The 24,704-nt window shown below is 44.0% G+C and overlaps 1 protein-coding gene across 1 annotated transcript in view; it reads right to left on the bottom strand.

Moving 5' to 3' along the window:
* Window positions 1–24,704, bottom strand: part of SLC25A13 (solute carrier family 25 member 13) — a 145,921-nt gene that overhangs the window by 96,096 nt on the left and 25,121 nt on the right. The window contains exon 3 of the mRNA XM_021706896.1: window positions 8,412–8,527. Coding sequence (XP_021562571.1) covers window positions 8,412–8,527 — 116 coding nt within the window. The remainder of the gene's footprint in view (window positions 1–8,411; window positions 8,528–24,704) is intronic.

The following is a 24,704-nucleotide window of genomic DNA, read 5'->3' as shown; positions in this document are numbered from 1 at the left end:
ACTGATATTCCAAAAACTACAAAACATTGTTGAAAAAAACTAAAGATGACCAAAGTAAATAGGAAGACATCCCATGTTCATGGATTAAAAGACTTAATATTGTTAAGATGGCAAAACTCCCCAAAGTTAACATTAAAATGGCAGTATTCCCTAAAATTATCTATTGATTCAATGTAATTTCTATCAAAATCCTAGCTGGCTTCTTTATAGAAATTGACAAGCCAATTCAAAAATACAAGCAAACTAGAAGAACTGATAAAGAACAAAATTGAATTTCAAACTTATTACAAATGTGTAGCTATGGTAATCAAGACTGTGTGGTACTGGCAAAGGATAGACATAGAGAACATAAGAATAGAATTGAGAGTCAAAAAATAGGCTGGGCACAGTGGCTCACACCTGTAATCCCAGCACTCGGGGAGGCCAAGGTGGGAGAAGAGTTCAAGACCACCCTGGGCAACATGGCGAGACTTCGTCTCTACAAAAAACATCAAAACGATTAGCCAGGCATGGTGGCATATGCCTATAATTCCAGCTACTCGGGGACTGAGGAGGGAGGATTGCTGGAGCCCAGGAGGTCGAGGCTGCGGTGAGCCATGATTGTGTCACTGCACTCTAGTCTGCACAACAGAGTAAGACCTTGACTTGATGAATAAATAACTAAATAAACCAACCCTTACGTTTATGGTCAACCAATTATCAATAAAGGTGACGAGGCAGCTCAATAGGAAAAGATTCATTTTTCTAGAAAATGGTGCTAGGACAACTGGATTTCAACATACAAAAGAATGAAGTTGGGTCCCATCTTAACCACATACAAAGATTAACTCAAAAATGGATCAAAGACCTAAATATAAGTGCTAAAACTGACAAAAGGTTTTTTTTATAGGCATATTTTCAAGAAAATTTTAGAAAAAAAATAAGCATGATCTTTGTGACCCTGGATTAGGAAAAGTTTATTTGATAACCAAAGCCACAAGCAACAAAAGAAGTAGATAAATTGGTCCAGGCAGGTGGCTCACGCCTATGATCCCAGCACTTTAGGCTGAGGCAGAAGAATTGCTTAAGCCCAGGAGTTCGAGACCAGCCTGGACAACGTAGCAAGTCCTCATTTCTACCAAAAAAAAAAAAAAAATTAGCTGGGCGTGGTGGCATACACCTCTAGTCCCAGTTACTTGGGAGGCTGAGGCAGAAGGATTGCCTGAACCCAGGAGGTTGGGGCTGCAGTAAGTGCCACTGCACTTAAGCCTGGATGACAGAGTGAGACCCCAACTCAAAAAAGCAAACTAAAATAAATAAATTAGACTTCATCAAAATTTAAAATTTTATACTCCAAAGGACACCATCAAGAAAGTAGAAACATAGCTCACAGACTGGGAGAAAAAATCCAAATCACATACCTGATAAGGAAATCTAGAATACACAAAGAATTCTTACAATGCAATAAAAAGACAATCCAATTTAAAAATGGGCAAAAGATCTGAGCACACACTCTGAGTAGACAGATGGCAAGCAAATTGCCAGAAAGCACATGAAAAGATGCTCGACACTGTTAGCCATCAAGGAGGTGAAAATTGGAACCACAATGAGATGGCACATCATCCCACCAGAGTGGCTGAACTCAGAAAGGGACAATAGCAAGTGTCATGGAAGACGTGAAGAAATGGCAATCCTCATACACTGCTGGTGGGAACATAAAATGGTGCAGCCACCTTGGAAAATGGTCTGGCAGTACTCAAAAGATGAAACACAGAATTATCATATGACCCAGCAATTCCACTCTCACGTATATAGTCAAGAGAAATGAAAACATATGTCCATACAAAAACATATATGTGAATGCTTGCAGCAACATAACTTGTAATAGCCAAAGAGTGGAAACCACCATCTGTTCATTAACTGATGAACAGATAAACATACTGTGGTCTATCCACACAATGGAATAGTACTCATCAATAAAAAAGAATAAAGTACATGCTAAAACATGGAAACATCAAGCTAAGTAAAATAAACCAGTCACAAAAGACACATATTGAAAGATTTCATTTATGTGAAATATCTGGAACTGACAAATCCATAGAGACAAAAAGCTCAACAGTCACCAGAGAATGGAGGATCTGAAGGAAATGGGAGGCGGAAGAGGCTGCTCAGGTGTGGGCTTTCCTGTTGGGGTGATGAAATGTTCCCAACTGAATGTGGTGGTAGCTGCACAAGTCTGTGGATATACTAAAAACCACTGGACTAGACACTGTACATAGATAAATGAGAGAATTCTATTCCAATAAGACTGGTGGGGTTTTTTAGGGGGGGCTGTCAGAGGTCTGCCTCTTAGTAATGAGTGACATTACGTAAACTACTTGTTCTGACTCAATTTTCTCAGTCTTTAAAATGGGAATGAACTATCCAGCTTAGAGCACTGTTTTGGCAATGTTCTCAACACAGTCGGTGCCCATCTAAATGGAGAGACTCCAAAATCTAAAATTTTAATTATAGTGAAAATTATTATTATCTGGGTGCCAAATATTTACAAATGATACAAAAAAAATCAGGCAGGGTGTGATTTGGAAATATCATAGTTTATACGTCTCTCAAAAAGCAATAATTTTCCCCAAATATTTAAAATCCATCCTTCTCTGAGCTCACATATGAAATTCTGAATGAAAAGTGATTATAAACTAAGCAATTTTCTATTATGTTTCTTAAAGTATAAAATTAAGAAAGATTAAGAACCTCCACTCTTCACTTTGAAGATCTTTCAGATACTAGAAATATTTAATTGGCAAATTACTTGCACATGCCATTAAGTGGTTAGATTGAATTTGTTTTTACAAATTCTATGGGCTCTTACTTCTTAACCTCCACCACACTATAATCTGAAATCATCAAGGTCTTCACTTATGCAAATTTTAACTGTCTATGTTTTTGTTTCCATACAGAATAACTAAATTAATGCACTTTAATTCTTAAAAGACTCACTTTTTGAAGCAGCAAGTCAATGAAAAAGAGTTTTCCATTAAAATAAAAAAGATTCATCAAGCTATATTATTTCAAACACTAAACCATCATCTCTCTCTCATGGATTCTAAAAATTCCATCAATACAATAAATACAAAAGGGATGTTTGTGTTAAACAGGAAAGGAGCCTCTCTCAGAGGGAAGGAGAGGTCGGGGAGGGCTCTCCTGGGTGCTAAATTCTCCAGAAAGTTGTGGTTTTGCTTGGAGGGAGGTAACACTCCACCCTGCTGATGCGGCTGGCAACAGCTCACAGGCCATCGTCTTTGAAGCAGGGAAAAAGACAAATTGCCGAATCTGCGAGTTAAATAGCATAATGGGGCAGCAACGCAGCCTGTCTCCACGCCAGATGCCTACCTCAGGGTCACCATTTCAAACTCTTTGGATGAGTGCCTTTTTATATTCATCATAGCTAAGGGTCTGAAGAGGAAAGAAGTGTTCTGCTTCAATTCAGACTTGCGCAAGAAGCTTCTAGGGGGAAATGGTGGTCATTAAGACAGAGTAGGTAGAGCGGAAGCACTTCACATTAAAATCCAGTTCCCTGCAAGCCCCTGCAAACTTCTTAAATGATTATTCGGAGCATGGAGGTGTGGTGTGATGAGTATCTTTCAAAATACAAGTTCACACACAGCCCCACGGAGCCAGATACTGTGTTGAGTTACCTGCGGTGCTGGTGCACATGAGGACTCAGCAGCTCTGACATGCCTCCGGATCCCAACATGGAAGGGGATGGGACTGTCCTGGCTCAGGTCACCGGGTGCCCAGTGAAGAACACTGTCCTTCCAGTGCCAGAAGGCAGGGCCTGTCCCTCATCCCTGAACAAAAGCCATAAACGACACCAGCCATTGTTCAACTGAAGCATGGACTGCGTTCCCTTGAGAGCTTGTGTGGAATACGTTCCCAAGCCCCACACCCAAGAGTTCTGAATCAGTAGGTCTGAGATAGGGCCAGGAGTCTGCAGGGTCACCAACGCCCATGCTGTGACAATGGGAACCTGCAGTCGGCCTGCTTGGTAAGAATCCCTCCTACCCTAAACCTGGGAGCTATCCATCCTCAGGATGAATACGCCATTCATGTCATCACTGTGACTGTTAGGTAACAAATGGCTCCAGGCCGACAGATAGTTGGCATAAGCTATTCATCGTCTATCACATGCAGTAACAACCAAAAACAGGGAGGCAAACGAGAGGGTTTCCATCTATCTGCTGGAAAAAGTATGTTCAGCTGGGGATGGTAAGTCAGGGGGAGCCTTTCATGATATTCAAAGTGGGTCAATTAAAATGGTGTTCAGAGTTCCTGAGTGGCTGTAGTCAGCCTCCAGATGTGTGGCTTGCTTTAGTCATCTGTTGTGTGCTAATCATTGTTAACTTTTCTCGCTGTTAGAGAAGAACACAACAGAAAAACTCCACTGCCTAAAGCATTACAAAGAACCTCATTTCTTCTCTAAATGCAAGTATAATATCTATATTGTTTAAAAAACCTATTTCCTAAGCTAGCTTCCTTAGACAGATGTTATCAAAAATAATTTTCTTGCAGAAAAATTAACATACGTTTAACCCAACTTTAACGCCTCAAGGGCAGATGTACTACAAATGTACACCCACAGTGATCCCATATTAGTATCAAACTGTTTTATTTCAATTAAAATGTCTAAGTACCCACCCCCAACATATACCTAAACTGTAATTTTCTCCGAAAACTTCCAACATGTTCTTGATTTTGTTTCCTTTATCAACCTATCAGAGCAAAAACTGCCTTGCAACTGTGGGAGAAATCAGTCATTAGTAGCAAGATTACGGCAAATTTTCCAATTTAGAAAAACTGTATTTTTATCTCTCTCTCATACTGAAAGAATAATGGTATAATTTTACTATTTTTAAGTGAGCAGTATAGTTTAAAATAGTCCAATTTCCCAGGGCTCCAGGTTTTCGGGTTTCGGTTAGCTTTCTGCTCCCTGTGCCTTTTTTCCTGCTCATTGGCTTTCCGCACACCCATCTTGTGTCCACAGCACGCAAGGAGGCACATGTGCAACTCGGGGACAGCAGCCCCCCACCAGGCCTCCCCAGACCTGACAGCCCTCCAGGGAGCGGTGAATCTTTAGGCATGGTTAACTAGGAGGGCTGCAAGTGGTTACAGGATTTTTCTCTCTGACGTTGTGCCTGCCTTTTCTCCCTCTTTATTTTTAAAATGGAGTCATGCAGTAGCAAAAAAGTACAATATTTTAGCCATTTGAGCATAGACCATTCTCAAATTATCCCACCAACTGGAAGTGCTCTCTGATACTACTATCTTTCAAAATTGAAGCCATTATGGTCAATCGTGCAAATCCGTATTTAGTGTTTCGTAAATAGTGGATTTTTGACCCAATGAACTGGAACAGCTTCTGAACAGTCCCTAGGGTCTCTGGAAAGATGCTCAGTGCCCAGGCGTGCTCCCATCCTCCTTCGCATTGAGGTGACTCACTTTCAAACTCATGCCATGCCTTCGCAGAATTCTTATTCTCTATTAGAACATCAGTGTAAGGAAATATACTGGGGTTCCTTCCCATCCCTGAAAGATAAAAATCAAATCTATGGTGGGGCAATAAGTTCCTTTAACCAAAATCACACATTATTTTTGTGAAACACCAAAATAAAAACCAATATTAACAGAGAACGTTCCCCAAATCACGTCCCTTCCTACTCTTAACCTCTTCCTCCCAGTTGTCTTTTTTAATATTTCACATCCCATAAGTCTTTACCAAGGAGTAGCAAATGGCACTCCTCTCCAGCAAGCTTAAAAATGAAGTCCACCCTCTTCCAGTCAACTCTGACATCCCTCTGGTTGCTGATACTGAATGTGACAGTGGGCCTCACTTTCAGCCCTTCTCTTTCCCACACTCTCAGCCCTTTTCATCTTCCACTACCTGAATCCAAGCAAGCCGGTAGGAGTTCCATGTGCTTCCTCTGCCATCATGCCTGCCCATGTCCCAAATCCACCGACATCATGTTCGTCAGTGCATGAGCTCCTGGACACACTCAAACTGGCACGCAGGAAGGTGCCACCAAACAACACCACATCAGAGAATTGACACACAGAGAAGGACTCACTTAGCAGAACCAGCTCAGAAACCCTCTCAGTTATGTGAGTTTTGTTCAGTAGGGCATGGACCAGACACAGGCCTGTTCAAATCCATATGCTGAATGCTGGCTTAAACAAAGCTAAATAGACTTATTTTTTTTGCAGGACTTCTCAGAGCCTTAGTAAACTAAAAGCCTCAGGGAAGTCCTTCTGCACATACCACTTATTAGCAAAAGCAGAAAACACTACTCTAAAGTAACTAACTCACAAAAGCTTTCAAAGTGAAGATGAAAGTACAAGAGGCCACTGTGGTTTTCAATGAAAAACAAGACTGGACTCATTTCCTTGGGATCCAGGCTGCTGGGCAGGGTGGCACAAGCCAGTCAGGGTCTCCCAGCACGACACGGATTGGAGCCCATTTCCTCCTTCCTGGACGCTGTGAAAATCAGAACAAATTTTCTTTGGGCAGTCTCACCAGCCAGCCAACCAGCAGTCTTTCCACACATTTTATAATTCAGTAGTTACTATACATTTATTTCAGTTACAGGAAAAGTGTCTTCTATAATCTCTTGTATTGTACACGGGTGTCTGATACATTCCACTTCTTCATATATCCCAAATCAAAAGGCACACAGTCCAAAACTGATGATCATTATGTTTTCAAGTGGTTCATAAACGGTCCTATAGTTGATATTTGTGGCAGAAAAGTTTTAACAAGACACATGCCCACTAGTTCAACTCCTCTCCATAAAAAGTGGCTTTTATCTTGGGCAGATCACTGGCCCCTCTGAAATTTGCTTAAACCTAATCCTGGGGAGGGGAGATGCTCATTTAGGCAAAAAATGACAACTGCAGTCATTCTTGGACTCTCTGATACTTACCTAGGCAGAGTTGAGAACCCTGTCTTTGAAGTTCAATTAAAAACTACAGTCCCCCTCTCCCACATACACACACCACCATTACCGCCAAAGTTTGGACTATGAAATGTGGTTACATTCATATACTAAGAATACAACTTGACACAAAACATGTCATGAAATTTTGCCCAAGGTAATAAAAAAATAAAAAAGTCAAAGGAAGAGAAAAATGTGTAATGGTTCTATACAAACAAACACTTTAGATTTTAATCCAAGAAATTGCTAGTGCATAGGACATACTTTGAATTTTCAGAAGGTCCAGTGGTGATTTCCACTAGACAAAAGTAGAATTCAAATTCCCCAACACTGTGGAGCAGGGTGACTAATGGGATCCACAGCAGACACAACAACTGGGGAAATATCAGCAAGAGGCATCGTGTATGTCTTAAATTAGCACTGTAAGACTGACCATGTGCATGTGCCAGAGATTTCAGACCAAGAGCTTTGTAACACATGTGTGCACGCCTTCTTAAAACCCATAATAGAGGCCGGGCACAGTGGCTCAAGCCTGTAATCTCAGCACTTTGGGAGGTCAAGGTGAGAGAAGTGCCTGAGCCTGCAAGTTCAAGACCAGCCTGGGCAACATGGTAAGATCTCATCTCTAAAATAATTAAACATTAATCGGTTGTGGTAGCACACACCAGTAGTTCTGGCTACTTGGAAGGCTGAGGCAGAAGGATCACCAGAGCCCAGCAGGTCGGCGCTGGGGTGGCCACAAGCATGCTACTGCATTTCAACCTGGGTGACGGAGGGAGACTCCAACTCAAAAACAAAAAAACAAAAAAAAATCCACAATGGAAATGCCTTGCTCCCCCAGCAGCACTGGACAAGAAACATGGCAACAGGAAGATTCGGAAACCACTGAGTGCCTCCCAAGCACTTAACAGACTTCAGCTTTGCAACTGATCCTCATGAAGAGTTTCCTGCCTTTCAAAATAAAGAAGGCAGCAGCCGGTAGGCACAGCCTGAGCCAGGATGGGTGTAGTGTTCAGAAGAACAAGGTCCTGCAGGGACCATCAGAACTACTACTCTGGGCAGTCCCTCAAGCTGCAAACCACTTTGTAAGGACCAGGTTAGGACTTGAAATCCAGAGCGTAGGCAGGACGTCTGATCATCAGTGTATCCCTGCAGCCATGGGTTGCACCACACCAGCTCAGGGAAGGGGCAGGCATCCTGTGTGGTTCTCACATCCCATGACTGTGAAAAGTGTTGGGCCACATGCCCCGCCTTAACACTAAACCAGAGTAGCTAATCCACCGAGTCAGAAGCATGCTGTTGCAAACAGGCAGACATGTGAACCAAGATGTCTTTGCTGAAAGCAAACTTCTTATAGCATCTGCACACACTTCCTTTTCATTCCTGAAAAAAAAAATAAGCTCACATAGGTCCACACACAGATGTGCACATGGTCATGCTCCTTACCGAAAGTCACTTCTCCTTTGCCAGTTTTGTCAAACAGTTGAAAGGCCACCATAAACAAAGCATCAGGGGCACACAGGACAGACTCGAAGGCCACGAACTCTTGGAAAGATATCAACCTGCAACACAAAACAAACATGAAACGTGACATCACAGTCTGTGCGGAAGGGACATGCAAACACACACTAGGGGAAAAATGAGATGTCACAGCCACAAAGCACAATTCCAGCCTGTACACATGTGCTCATGTTCACATACAGGGGGCTGAAATAACCACACATGGAACCAAAGAGACATGACAGATCTACTACAGGAGACATAGTCAATGCTTGATGATTTCAAAAGTAGCAGCTTTATCCAATATCACATCTGCTTCCACCTCCCTCCAGGCACCTCACTGGGTTCTATAATTAAAGCTTTGACAATTTAGACAGAGATATGACTGCATAAGAGCAAAGGACATCTGTGTCACTAATGGGCACAACTGTACCGTGTAGCAACAGCTTGTGATACCCGTTCATTACTGACACCTACAGACCACTTGCGAACGGAACTATGGATACAGTCCAGGGGGACACAGATCAATCAAACATGAAATGCGACCCCCCATAACATCTCATCTGGTAAGGCAGATGGTACCAGTCTAGAAACGGTAGCATACGGCAAAGACAGATCACAGGTAAGGACCAGGCTGATGACGGCGGAGTCCTGGTAGAGAACCCAAGAAGCCTTGGTGGCAGAAACTGAAATGTAGCTGGGCCTTATAGGCTGGGTAAGATTCAGGTCTACAGCAGGGGGTGTGGATGGGTAGAAGGACACGTGTGGCGAGAAAGCTCAGGCATGGCTGTGGAAGATGGAGAACAACTGGCTTTGTCTCAACAATGCAGTGTATGCCGTGAAATGAAGTTAGGAATATGGGGTCCCAATTCCACAGGAAAAAAAATTCACAAAGTGGGCAAAGAACACGTCTCCAATGAAGACACACAAGCAGCCAACATACATGAAAAATGCTGAACATCACTAATCATCAGAGACATGCACATTTTAACCACAGTGGAGTATCATCTTACACCATCAGAATGGTTTTCATTAAAAAAGAACAATCCCAGGCTGGGCAATGGAGAGAGACCTCATCCTCTATAAAAAATAAAAATAAAAAAATTAGCAAGGCATGGTGACACATGCCTGTAGTCCCAGCAACTTGGGAGACTGAGGCAGGAGGATCGCCTGCACCCAGGAGATGGAAGCTGCAGTGTGCTGACATCATGCCACTGAACTCCAGTCTGGGTGATAGAGTGAGACCCTAACTCAAAAAAAGGGGGGGGGGGGGACAAAGAACAACAGATGGCACAGATGCAGAGAAAAGGGTGCACTCATTCCCTGTCGATGGGAGGGTAATCTAGTTCAAACTCTGTGGAAAATAGTGTGGAGATTTATCAAAGAACTAGACAGAATTAACACCAACCCAGCAATCCCACTCCTGGAGGTCTTTTCCTAGACAAGAAAAAGAAATCCCTATATACAAAAGACGCCTACATCCCATGCCCATCACAGCACTGTTCACAACAGCAAAATCATGGAACCAACCCAAGTGGCCATCAACAACTTGCTGGATAAAGAAAATGTGGGATAGCACATTTTACATGCTATGGAATACCATGCAGCCAAGAAGAAGGACAAGGTCATGTCCTCTGCAGCAACATGGGTAGAGCTGGAGATGGTCATTCTCAGTGGAATAACTCAGAAACGAAGACCAAACCTGCATGTTCTCACTCATATGTGAGTGTCAGTGGTCATAAAGATGGAGTAATAGATATTGGGGACTCCACGAGGGGTGCCAGGGGGAGGGGAGGAAGGTTCAGAAGCTGCCTACTGAGTCCAGTGTTCACTGGGGATTGGGTCACTGGAAGCCCAACCTTCACCAGTATGAAACATGACCGTATAACAAACATGTACTTGTATCTCTGAATCTAAAATAAAAGATACATACACACGACTGGAGATGGCCCTGAAGCAAGGAAAGCGTTGGCCATTTTTCTCTAGGAAAAGGGAATGACTGAGTTTCTAAGGAAGGTCATGATCAAACCTGAGCTCCAGGATGAACCGGATGGGTCAAGGATGCACTGATTTCCAAAGAGTGGGCAGACCCATAAGAGCTTTCCAGACGTGTTTTTTTTTTCTTTACACTGTTTTGTATTTTAAATGTACAAATATTTCAGTGATACACTGAGATATCTCAAGTCTCTGGAGAATACAGAGAGAGAGAGAGAGAGAGAGAGAGAGAGAAAATCGAAATGCTTTTCATCTGTTTCACAGAACATTCAGTCACTTCTAAACATCCTAAAGAGAACCCCCTTTTTTTTTTTTGGCGACAGGGTCTCAATCTGTTTCTCAGACTGGAATACAGTGGCATAATCAGAGCCCACTGCAATCTCTAACTCCTGAACTTAAGCGAGTCTCCCTCTTCACCTTCCTTAGTAGCTAGGACTATAGGCGCATGCCACCAAGTCTGGCTACTTTTTTTTGCCCAGGTTGATCTCAAACTACTGGTCACAAGCAGTCCTCCTGTGGCCTTCCAAAGTGCTTGGATTACAGGCACAAGACACTGTGTACAGTCGAGAACACATTTTTATTAAAAACACATTTTTATAGGCAAGTTAACTCAGCTGATTCCCAGAATGTCACCTGCTTACAATAATGCCCCAAAGAAAGGAAAAACAGTGTGTTCAATACATCACTCTATCATTCATCAGACAAAATACATATTTCTGAATGCTGGGGAACATTCAGGAGTAGTGTGGGCTGCAGGAGAGTACTAGCCGGAGACTCAACGGCTCTGTACCACAGTCTCTCTCTCACTGAGGACCTACATGTAAGCAAGACAGGGGATACAGCCACCACTGTCACACAAGCACCCACCACCATGCAGGCAACCATAGCCACACAGGCAACCAACGCCACGCAGGCAACCACAGACACACAGGCAACCACTGCCATGCAGGCAACCACTGCCATGTAGCTACTCATAGCCACACAAGCACCTACACCACACAGCCACCCACAGCCATGCAAGCACTCACTATCACACAGGCACCCATACCACACAGCCAACTGCACTGCCCTGCAGAGTAACTTGCTGCCACTTTGTTGAGGCAAAAATCATATTTGCTTAATGACCCCTGCACAGACATTACGTTAGTTATGAGAATCATACCATGTATTACCTAGAAAATGAATATTTTTGGTTTCATGGTTTGAATACAGAAAGACTTAAATACAACAAAAAGAGCATCCTACCTCTCTCCAGATGGCAAGAGAGACTATACATGTGTGCATGAATAAATCCTTGTCTGATAATGTCAATGTTTCAACTAGCCAACAAGTACTCTGATAGCTCAGGCATGTTACTGATACGAAAAGGCATATCATTGGGTAATTCCGCCAGATTCAGGTATCACACGTCTACCTAGGAGGCATAAGAACCATGAAATCATCATGCATTACCGTTCACCAAGATCATTTATGATTTTCCAGGTCATCTGACTAGAAGGCTATCAGAATAATTATACAGCACCATGTTCATTTACAGTATAATACCTAATAATGTGGATAGTATTTTTGTGTAAACAGGGCTTTAGTCTTGCATTACAGATTTAACGGGTATTAACATGAGTTACGACAAAGAATACAAGCTCACTCAAGTTCAGGCCTGGCTGTGAGCTCGCCGACTCCTCTTCCACCCCAATTCCCAGAACTTCTTCAACAATATCAGACACTCTTTAAAACGAATCCCACAGCTCTGATGACCTTGGTGGTTAGACTCTAAAAACAACATGGAGACCAACACCTGCAAGAGGTAAGAGCAGAACACAGGTCGGCCAATGAGAAAGCAGATGCTGAAGTCACATTTCACATTTCAGGCCTGCGCTGCTGAGGTCGGGGACGGAGGCTTCCACTCACCAGGCTCATGCTTCAGATGTTGCCAGAGAGTGTCTAACACATGTCATGTTGTTCTACAAACCACCAGAGCTGCAGTTCTCCCTCTGGAAGCCACTGATAACAGCAGCGACTTCATAACTCCTTGAAAGTCCTGGTAAAATTGCCAGCACACTGCATGCTACTACATAGCATACTGAGCCCACAGGGACAGACTTCAGAGTGGATTCTATCTGTGTACCTTGCTTCAAGTGGCCCTCATATACAAAGCAAGACACATGAAGACACACACCAAAGTGGCAATGACACATCTTCATCGCTTATTCTGGGTCCCTCCCTGCAACTTTGCAGGGGACAGCTGCCAGCCTGGACAGATGTAAAACATGTCAGAGAATACAGACTGAAAATGGACGTTATGGGAAAAATGGTAAGTCACAAGATAGCAGAGATAAATGGTTCAGGGATTCGGAAAGAGGACAAGGTATAGTTGCACGAGAGGCAGAACAGAGGGAGAAAGTCTCACTGCAAGTAAGAGCACACAATATTTGAGGGGTATGAGATCTGGGGACACAAGGTCTTGGTGTGGAAGGAGGATGTGACCAAGGGACTACGTAACATCAGCCTCACAGAAGAGGGAGAGCATGCTTGGGTAATGAAAGGAGGTGGGGAAGAGAGTCCACTAACTGCAGTTGGCCTTTAATGCCTACTCTCTGTAGGCCAGTGCGAGGAATACACAGAGGGAAAGTACAATCTCTGCTCTCCAGAACTGGTGGTCTAGAGGGCAGGTAAGCCAGGAACCAAGGCAGGAAAGACAAAGATGAGTTACTAGAAGCCAGGTGTGGTGGCTCACATCTGTAAGCCCAGCACTTGGGGAAACTGAGAGGATTGCTTGAACCCAGGAGCTGGAGGTCAGTCTGGGCAACATAGCCAGATCCCAGTTCCACAAAACACACACACACAAAATTAGCCAAGCATGGTGGTGCACAACTGTATCCCAATTACTCAGGAGGCTGACACAGTAGAATCACTGGAGCCTAGGAGCTGGAGGTTGCGGTGAGCCGTGATTGTGCCACTGCACTTCAGCCTGGGCAAGTGAGACCCTGATTCAACAAAACCAAAAAATGACATAAACACATATTTGCTGGAGGACAAGTGCACTGGAGAATATGGGGCTTGGATCCTCATCATGAGAGCCCCCAGTAGACCAAGGTCCAAAATTCTTAGCGACATCATCAATGTGGGCTGCAAGACATTTAATCCAGCAGGGGAGCATCAGACAAACCAGAAGGTATGGAAATGGAGTTGGGGGGATGTGTCTGTGGAATCTGGGAGAGAGCCGGGAAGACCGAGGGAAAGAGAAAGCTACAGAGACTAAGGGCTGGGGACACGGAGGGGCTGTCACTCTGAGGATGCCTGGACAACATAGCAAGGCTCTCAAAAATGGCCATACTCTTTTACACAGCACAAGCTCACTGCTAGGAGTTTACCCGGCAAAATAATCCATGAATGTGCACCGACTCCTGTCTGCAGGATGGTCACGCACATTGGTGACAGTGGCAACAGCCTCCTCAATCCACAATGGCATGGGCCAGGCTGAATAAAGCAACACTCACATGCAGATGACAGTCACCGAGATGAGTTCTCAATAAGTCCACAGCATTAGGTGGAAACCATCCAAACAGAGGTGTGCAGAAAATGGATCTGCACACCTCTGCTAGTAATGGACACAAACAATACTTCACACACACACACACAGTCTGGAGGAGGCACGCCCGAGTGTCCACAGTAACTCTCTTGCAGCGGGTAGATTATTCAAGCTCAAGGTGTTTTGCTCTTGGTGTGCCCGTATTTCCTAATCTTTTCAGTAACTCACACACTGTAATGAGAAAAAAGAAAATCCACATGAAGCAAAAGAGTCCCCAGATGCGATGGAGGCAGGAGGACCGAGAAGAGATTCGCAAGGGGGCAGACTGTCGACAGGTGCAAAACAGTCACCCCACTCCGTCACTGGGTGGGCAGGTCACCTCCAACTCCCCCTTGTACTGCTCCTGGCTGTCACTCAGCAGAGCTCAGACCCCACAGGGTCCCTTCATTCCTCCAACCCTGCAGCTGTGAACGTTCAAGGACCTGGGCTGTGGACACTTCAGGAAGATGGGGGGACAAGGCCGCAGACCAGAATCCATTCCCCACTTCTACCTGAGGTTCCTAGAGCACGTCACAGAAATAACTTCTCCTCGTGCCCCCTCCGGGTGTTGCGACAGAGGCCAAGCAATTGGCCAGGGTTAATGGCAGAGACAAAAGGAAAATGCCACTCCTGAGGCAGAGCCCCAGCCCTCACACCACCACGTTCAAGCATCTCAGGGTGTTAAGGAAAAACCCAGGACAGGACACTGTGATCCCCCGATTTACCCGCCAGAGTCTTGGCCTCCAGCATCCTTTGGAGTGGGTGGTTGTTCCATGAGTCTCTGTCCTCCCATGTACCTTGCACATGCAGGCAGTCAAGCAGACACATGTCCCATGCCTACACCAAGCCCTTGGACCTGAGGGTACAGGAGGTGGACAGGACCTCAAGAACCACGCTGAGAGGATGGGAGAGGAGTTCAAACACACGAAGAGACAACGCTAGAACCGATGACAACTGCATGGGATGGAACAGGGGAATGCACCCAGAGCCGGTGTCTTGGCCCCGGAGAGATCTGAATACACATTTGATTTTTCAAATGTCCCAAGGGGTTTAATGATGCTACCAGGCTTGGGAACAACTGCAAGAGAAGCGGGACTTGGAGGATAAAAATCAGTAGCCTGGAAGAGCAGGAGGAAGGGGAATCTGGGCAGATGAAATCTTGGGGCAGGAGTAACAGCAGGTCCGCTACAAGTTCTCTGGGTAAGGAGACACCAGTGGCAGGAGGGTAGAGAAGGGAGTGGGGGAGCGAGTTGGGGGAGTTGTACAGGAGTGTGCAGGGCCTTCAAGGCTGTGTGGGTTCTACTTCTAGAACACATGGGAATCAGCCACTATTGGTTTCATGAAGGGCAGAGATGGGACACCCGTGGAGTTAGAAAGGTTATAGAGAACACTCAGGATGCTTGGATAGGAGCATGGACTGGGGTCAAGCAGTGGACCCGGCTAGAAGCAGCTGCAGCGGGAGCAGAGGTCACAGGATCCACTTCTGGACCATTGGGAGGTATAATGACCTTGGGTCTTGAGCCTGCCCAAGAAGTCACAGCATGCAGGTATTAAAGACCAGGAGTTGACAGGTCCCTGAAGGGGACATGTGGTGGTTAGGAGCTGCAGGCACTGGGGAGGTGGGGGGGACACGTAGTGGTTAGGAGCTGCAGGAGCTGGGGCAGCCAGAAACCATAGGCCTGTGGCCCAGAGGTCACGAGGCACATGGAAACCGCCAGTCAGCACACGAGGAGGAAGTGTGTCAGGACAGATTCCATCCCCTCTACAGGTAACAGTCTGTAGCACACAGCCAGAGGCTCAGCGCCTATCCTGCAAATGTATCACAAGTGTGTTCCACTGCCCTGAAAAGGGACAATAAGCTGCTGCCAACCTCCTACTCTGAAAGCCAGCAGGAGGAAGGTGGAAAGAAGTACAGTTCCAGCCCATCTTTGCCCAACGGCTGAGTGACCTTGTCTATGACTTCGAGCAGACACACCTCCTGTTCCCTGGAAGGTGCTCCTAGGCCCTGTCCTCTGGTGTCCTGTTTCTTCCTCTGTGGGTCACAGGGTGTCATCTGTGTCACCCTGACTCAGCAGGAACCTGGCATCCCTGCTCCAGGCCCACAGGGTGCTGCCGTGAGCTCTGGTTCAAATCTCGCCACAGCCTTTGCCAAGGCCCTATTTAAATTCATTGGCTCCAGTGAAACCTGGCAGACTGAAATGAATGTGGTTCAAACAAGCAGGCTACTGCCTGGCAGAAAAAAAAACCTATTAAGACTTTTATGAGCAATTTTACTGTATTGGTATCATGAATTTGAACTATAACTACTACTCTGCATATATCATTGTGTCCGTTGTGGCCAAAAAAGACAGATACAAAGGCTCTCAACATGGTGAGGTTAGTTCAGGCTACCATCTGTCCACATGGCTGGCTCTACCTGTAGCCACCACCTTGCAGCTGACTCCAGGCACCACTCAAGCAGCTCACAGCCAACTGTGCCAACCAGCGGGATGGATGGGGGCATTCTTTTATTTATTCATTTATTTTTAAGTCAAGGTCTCACTCTGTTGCCCAGGCTGAAGTACAGTGGCATGATCACAGCCCACTGCAGCATCTACTTCAGCCTCTTGAGTAGCTGGAACTACAGGCACGTGCCACCATGCCCAGCTAATTTTTTTATTTTCTTGGAGAGATAAAGTTTTGCTATGTTTTCTGGGCTGGTCTTGAACTCCTTGGCTCAAGCAGTCCTCCCACCTCGGCCTCCCAAAGTGCTGGAATTACAGGCAAGAGCTACCATGCCCAGCCCGATAGGGGCATTTTTACACCCCAACACTCCCCTCCTTATCAGATGGATCAAGCACAGCGGCCAGGTCTGATCCACCCCTTTGCCAGGCCTCCCTTGCTGGTGCAGTTAATTCAATGAACAAGTGAAAAGGCCTTCTACCTCAATGCCTGCCTTGACCCCATTCTTCCCCCCCCGCAACATAACTACTGGCCAACAAGATTGGGTCTCTGTAACCCTGCCACTGTCCCCCAGCTCCCACCTTTTAACCTTCAAGTCATAAAATGCTCCCATCGTGGCCAATACCCACAAGAACGGTATTGCATCAAGGAAAAGAACCACTACAAGCTTTCCCAAACTAGATAAGGCATAATCTGTCTCCTGTCTCCTCAATTCTCCAGATAAATATCCTTTATTTCTTAAATACTAATAGACGTCATTTTTAAAAACCTAGAAAGCTGTTTTATCATTTACATGATTATATTTCATATATTATGCTTTGTATAATTACCAATATTGAAAGAAGAATTTAATAACGTGCATCACAGATAGCCTATATTTTAATTATATCATGGGCATTTTGAAATCTATCCAAAGACTCTTTCTTTAAAAAAAAAAAATTAAAAGTGTACCAAGTTTAAAAAAAAAAACCACCATAAACAATGCATAAAGAAAGGCCATTAGGGAAAAGGGAAAGCCACTGCCATCCACATTGGAAACTCGTTTAGGCAAACAGAGCAGATGTGAAAATCCAGGTTTTCTATACCATTCCTTATTCTTCCAGTTAAGACTGAATGAGAAGGCTTCAGTTTTATTAAAAAGGCAAATGAAGAAGGATGATGGGGGGATAACTGCAGCTGAGACATTGGCATTGATGAGCACAGGTGCATAAACCTGCTGGTTGGCCTACACAGAACAGCAGGCTGAGTCATCTGGACCACAGTGGACACTCAGGTCTTCCACATGCCAGGGACTGAGCCCAGCCCACAGGGAACAAGCAGGCCCTCTAGAGGTGCCAGGAACCACGCCCAGTCCATGGGGGACAAGCATGTCCTCCACACACACCAGGGATGGAGCCCAACCCACAGGGAGCAACCATGTCCTCCAAACTCACCAGAGATGAAGCCTGGCCCATGGGGGACACACAGGCCCTCTGCACACACCAGGGACTGAGCAGAGCCCATAGGGGACAAGCATGTCCTCTACACACACCAGGAACGGAGCCCAGCCCATGGGGGAAGAGTAGGCCCTCTACACACCAGGGACCACCATAGCCCATGGGGGACAAGCAGGCCCTCCACATGCACCAGGGACAGAGCCCGGCCATGTGGGGCACATACCACCTAATACCTCGCTCCTCTGCACAGCACCCAGTCTGCTCAGCCCCTCAGTTTAGAGCTGAAAACCTCACAAGAGACCAGGCAGCTCCCAGGCACAGCCAAGGAACAGGCTCTTCCAGTACACACCTGTAGATGACCACGTCACTTGTGTCTGTTCTTGGCTCAGATAACATTCTAAAATACCCTAAACTAATTAAGCTAAATGATTTTTTTAACTGGAGTTCAGTGCCTTTCCCAGTGGGTTTTCCTGAAGCTCTGAAGCAAGGTAATGATTAAAATGATATTCTAAAAACAAATAAAATGTATCTAAGCACAGACACACAAGCAAAAGCAAATGTGCTACTTTCTTGCATCTGCCATAGACGAATTCTCAGTTAGTCACTATGTCAAAAAAAAAGATTGAAAAATAAGCAATAAACACAATTTAAAAAAAATACATAAACTCAAAGTATACTGATTCCTCTTTGAAAAAAATTATCAATTATTCAGGAACATTTTAGCATTTTCTTTCATTCAATTATAATTCCTACATTTAGATATACAAAAAAGCTTCTCTTGATGTGATTGTAATATGAGTGCTTGGCAAAGCAAAAATTAAAAGCCCTTATCATTTTAAGAAATAAAATTATTCATGGTGTGGGTAAGAAGAAATAAAAGTACACAGGCTTGAGCCAGAATATCACACACAAAAAACCAGCCAACATTAATATCTGCTGTGCCAGCTGAATTCAAATTAACCCAATTTTTACATGTTAATTAAACCAGCTATTTTCTTCTTATTGTATTTTTGCTTCTTAAATAGTAGAGTCTATAAGTGATTCCCAACAGACTTGCTCCAACAACAATGACGTATTCATTTGCTTCTATTATGACCATATAATACAGTAACTGAACAGTAATTTTTCACAGTCAATTACATGTGTGGTTCTTTATGCTTAAAGATGCTGAAATAATGTGGACCATGGAGCCATATATGCCTGAGGCTCCAGTCTGCCAGAGGCAGTTGCCGGGGTAACACATTTTCTCTACGGTTTAGCATAACCCTTCATCAAATAACATTAGGTGGCATTAAATAGCAAACATCACCGTGAACTTCAGTATACTACTTAGATAGAGCCATTTTACCCATGTAAACAAGCGTTCCATCATTTATAATAGGCTTAAAATAGATTATGACTTACTGTATTTAAGACCATGGAGAAGAAAAAAAAAGTGCCCACATGTTGATTTCAAATTGAATTTGCAGAAATTTCTGATAACATAAGAGAACTCAGACAAAGTTTCAGGGACATTTCATAATATTATGGCCATAATATTAAATGTAAGCTATGGGATATATCACACACACTTAGATATGGGCTATATAGCACATTATCTAAAATTTTTTCCAGCTTTGAGATAGAATTGACAAAAACTGCACATATTTAAGGTGTATAACATGATGTCTGATACACATATATGTAGGAAATGATGACCGCAATCAAGCTAATTAACATAACCATCACCTCACAGTTATCTCACATAATTAAAATATTTCAAATGTCCAAAACTTAAAGAAGTGTTATTTCATTCAGATACGACACACACGGCTGACAGGGTGTTTTAGAGCAGTGCTTGCATCGGGAGTTGCAGCCGTCCCAAATCCCTCCACAGCTTTCTGCCCCAGCCACCCTCAATGTGCATTCACGTCTGAGAAAACAATGGCTTTCCCTACCTATATCCCCAGCATTAGAACCCCTGCTCCTGCCCACCTTTCCACCCAAACTGCCACTCCCAAACCACAGAATCGGGATGTTTCTTGGACACATCCTAACTCCACAGAAAACTAAACTTAGGCCACAGGCAGTTGCAATATTTTCTCTGTGACCTGCATCACAAAGGACCTCCACATTTTCTATATTAATTTTAAAGGACACATATTTTTTTAAAAAGTGAATCCCTGAATGGCACTGCTGCACCAGCTTATCTTCTGACCTCTCCTAGTACAGGAGAAAGGAAGGTCCAAGATCTTGGAAGTGGTGGGGGGTCATGACATGACAGAGGCTGAGGGGCAACACTGTACATGTCCACAGCCAACCTAAGGATGACGCAGAGGAAGGTCTGCCCAGAATCCCTGGGTTCTCTGTCAGGAGAAATGAGGTCCCGAGAGCACCCCCATCATGGAGTGAGATGTCTTTTGTTTTCCTGCACCCGCTTCCTAATTCAGAGGAAGCTCTGTCCTCCATGACTCCAAAAACATCCATCTGTTTGAAAGGTGAATGAAAACCTCGGGTATGCTCAGTCCAGGGGTATACATGCAGTTGGCAGGGAAAAATACTAGATATTAACTGTACATTCCATTTTGGTGCTGGGAATGAATGTTTCCATGAGGCAAGTCATGAAACAGTCTGATAACAAGGACAGAGAAAATTTTAAGCACAACATGTTCAAGACATACTGGGATCAGGAGAGATCCTGTCACAGCCCTGAGGCCTCTATGACAATGCACATTCTGCATGACAACCTAAGATATGCCACAATTTCAAATAAGAAGTTTAAAAATTAAAGCTAACGTATAAATTGTAATGACTGGAAAAAGTAGCCTAATAACCTAAGAACATTATTCACAAGAATTAAAATTAAAAGCAATTTCTAAAGCTGGGCTCAACAGTGTGTCCCAACAGTCTCACTTACTTGGGAGGCTAGGAGGAAGGATGGCTTGAGCCTAGAAATTTGAGACCAGCCTGGGCATCATAGTGAGATCCTATTGCTTAAAAAAAGGGCCAGGGGGAGTGATTTCTGCTTATAATATTATGATTAAGTGGTGTTTTTAGATTTTATCAAATAACTAGAATGCGATTACCATCCCTACTCTCAATAAAGATTAAAACCTAACTACATGAGCAAAATTGGTTTGCTTAAGAACTGTACAAGACCTGGTTGACAAGAAACAAATTCTTCACATTTAGTTATGTTTTGCTAGACAAATAATCACAACATAATACAATGAATTCACCTATTGACAAGGCCACCCACAAATGTAGATTTCCATTAAAATAACCAGAAGGATTTGTTATGACTGTGGAGCCTGTGCCATGTCAGTTTCTATTCTATTTTACTAGACGGAAGAACCTGTGTAAATGCTGAAAACCAGGTACGAGAAGAACTCTCTCTGCCCCAATCGATGCAACCTGTTTATCCAAACTATCCTGCGCTGTCTCTGCATTCATTAGCGAATTCTGTTTCTCGAGGTCCTCTAACAATTCCAACCTTTTTGAAAAGCAGGCAACTATAGCACAGAAGAGCAAGTGTAAAAGATAATCAAAATTAGAAACTGCTGGGAGAACTTTATATTTTTGCAAAAGCAAATTAGGCTACAAGATTTTGAGACTCTTGCATTTTCTAGTTACAAATATTGTAAAAAGCAACATCAACATTTTAACACCTTTTCTTTCAGAAAGCTGGTGGCTGTTTTATTTCCTAACTTAAGAAATCTTTAGAAAAAAAAGCATCGAATCAGGAAATCATAAAGTGACAGACAGGTTTCCATATGAATTATGTGTTCAGCCACTTGTCAGGTGCTTTCAAGGGGGTTTCCCGAAGTGAACACAACACCTTTAGTGAATCTGGAAAGTCATATTCTAAATTAATAATGTGAAGAATAATGTGAACTCAATTGATTAAAAGAGAAGCAGCACGGCTGTGAGACTGTAGTGACTCCAGACTCCAAGCCATGGTTGAGAGGTGGAGGGAGTACCCAGGTTCATGCAGACCTTGGCACACACCAGTGTCCTGTCTTCTGCAGGAGTGCTGGAGAACAGGGCAGCAGTCTAAAACAAAGTCACGAACCTAACTCCATAGCTGATTTTCCTTACACAAAGAATCACTCAGGATCATTTTATAAAAACTAGAAGGACCCCAAACTATTGAGTTTTGGAGAGGTGAAAAGTGAAAACAGGAGAAGAAAGATGATTTCTTAAAGTTTTACACCTGTTACAAAAAAGGGCTACATGAAATCTTCTGATGATCCTGGGGAAGGATGAATGGCACCAAGGACTTTAACATGGAGAAATTCAGTTGGACTCGGAAGCCAGAGGCTCCCGGCCTCCTCACATTATCTCTTAGGGACATGGCACATGATGTGATCAGGCCACTCAAATTCAGCAAGGGCACACTGGGTACCAGGCATGCTCAGGACCCAGAGTCAGCAGTGACCACAGCAGACACAAACGCTTGCTTTCCTGAGGTCACAGGCCCCTGTGTGCAGGGACAAAGAGGACAGTAAAGCAACTGATGAAACCCATATGCACAAGATGTCCACCATGAAAAAGGCAGAGGAAAGTGAGGAAGAAGGCACCTATGGAAGGCACGTAGCCTTGGGCAGGAGCCAGAACAATGTGGGCAAGGAGCCGCAGAAAGAGCAGAGGTGCTGGGAAAACGTAATCAGAAAAAGGACAAGAGAGAGTAAGAATGAGGAGATAAAACAGGAAGAGGAGAGAGGAAGGGAAGAGGAGGAGGAAGGAAGAAGAGGAGGAGGAGAGGAAGGAGGAAGAGGAAGGGGGAAGGAAGAACAGGAGGGGGACGATAGTGAGCTAGGAAAATGAAGGCCGAGGGAATGACAGTGAGCTAGGAACATGGAAATTTGCTTGTGGATGGGCCAGACCCAGGCGGCTGGGAGGCCCGGACACAGTGGCTGTGGCTAATGTTCCAGAGAGGTTCAGGCTCACTGGTCCATCATGGCTTGCTATTGCTTTTGGACATCAGATGTAACCTTTGAGAGCACTGGACTATAAACTTGAATAGATTGTAGAATAAGCTGGGAAATGACTTAAAACATATGTGCCTACACTGTGCAGCCTGGAGAAGGAATGAGGAAGACTCTTTCCATGTCCACAGAGTGACTTTTAGGATGTTGGTCACAAGGTAAGTGTATGTATATCCTCCCTGGGGACTAACACCACACACACGCTGTGATGGTCAACTTTATCTGTCACTTGACTGGGACTCAGGGTGCCCAGGCTAAACACTATTTCTGGGTGGTCTGTGGGAGCATCCCTCTTGAGATTTACATTTGAATAGGTGGACTGGGTAAAGCAGACGTGGGGGCACCACCCCTGCTTTGAGGGCCTAAATGTAGCAATGGTGGAGAAAGAATTCGGTCTCCGCCTGAGTGAGTAAGCTATGACACTGGTTTGTGCTCTTGGTCTGGGAACTGCACTATGGCACCCCTGAGCTCAGGCCTCAGCGCCTGCTGAATCACAAGCCCTGGCCTCTCAGCTCTCCAGCCTACAGAGGGCTGCCAGGGGGACTTCCCAGCCTCCATGACCATGCAAGCCAACTCTTCCTGATGAATTGCTTTATATTTATACATGCATGTGTGTGAATGTGTGTATGTCCTATTGGCTCTATTTCTTTAGAGATATGCAGAGGGTGCCCAAAAAAAGGTATACACATTTTAAGAGATGTTATCTACGTATGACTTTTCAAAGCTGTATTGAATTATGGTGGCCATGTGTAATACGATATTCATTCAACTGAGCTTCCGCCATTTTCTTTGTCCTGCATGGTGACGCTAACATTCATTTGATGAATGCCATCTTTTGAGCAAACATCATACTTAAAACATCACACACACATACAAACGCACACACACACACATACAACCTCTCACAGAAGTGTGTATCGTAGATACAGCATATAGAGTTGTCCTGGCTGTCTTTTGGGTGGGATTGGGAACCCAAATCTGAACAGGAATGTGCATACTCATTTACTTATATTTGGGGGAGAAACACCCTGTGAAGGGGAAACCCAAAACCAGAAGGAAAAAGAATGATAAGTGAGGGCTGGGAAAGATAGGGGAGGTGACGGGCCCATTAAGTCAGACTCCCTGAATTGACCTTCATCCTGGCATATCATTTTGACTTTGAAAACATGTGTTTCACATATTCAAAAACTCAATGAAGTTTAACAGAAAAAAAGCAATCTCTAAAAATGGAAAACAAAAACAAATGAACCTCACCATATATCAAGCTGGTGGCAAAACCACACAGAGAAATGACTTATTCCAATTCCCTTTAGAATACTGCATTTTAACTGTTATATTTCACAGAACAGTCTAAGCACAAATAGACCTGAAAAGAAATCTTAAACTCCATTCAATATCTAATTGTTAGCAGCCATCAAAGTGTTATTATTTTGAAAATGTCCCACACATTGCAAATATGTAATTATGTGAATGTTGCTGGCAACCAAGACTTTCAATGAAGGAGTAAAGAGATAAACAGAAAATCAATGAAATAATACCTTGAATTTAATTTTGTCAATTTATCTTTGAATTAGAAATACTAGTATGAGCGGGAAAATCTTTCCCCTTCAGAAAAGGCCTTATCCATTGAAAAGTGCTAAAAGTAATAACAGCCCAAGAGGGAGAAGGAGGAATCTTAACACCCAGCGTGTGCTCTCTCAGGACAACTGCCCACTAACAGAAAATTGGCGGGTTCCAGGTCTGGACTATGATATTTATCAGGCAACATCTTATTTTGCAGAAAGTAAAGAAGCTACCAAATATCAGTGGATCAGATCAAAAGGACAAAGGA

This window comes from Carlito syrichta, unplaced genomic scaffold, assembly GCF_000164805.1.
Source record: "Carlito syrichta isolate Samal-C Ts95f unplaced genomic scaffold, Tarsius_syrichta-2.0.1 Scaffold316198, whole genome shotgun sequence".
Classification (NCBI taxonomy): Eukaryota; Metazoa; Chordata; class Mammalia; order Primates; family Tarsiidae; genus Carlito; species Carlito syrichta.
The sequence above is the reverse complement of the archived record's forward strand: the minus strand, read 5'-3'. Positions and strand labels throughout refer to the sequence as shown.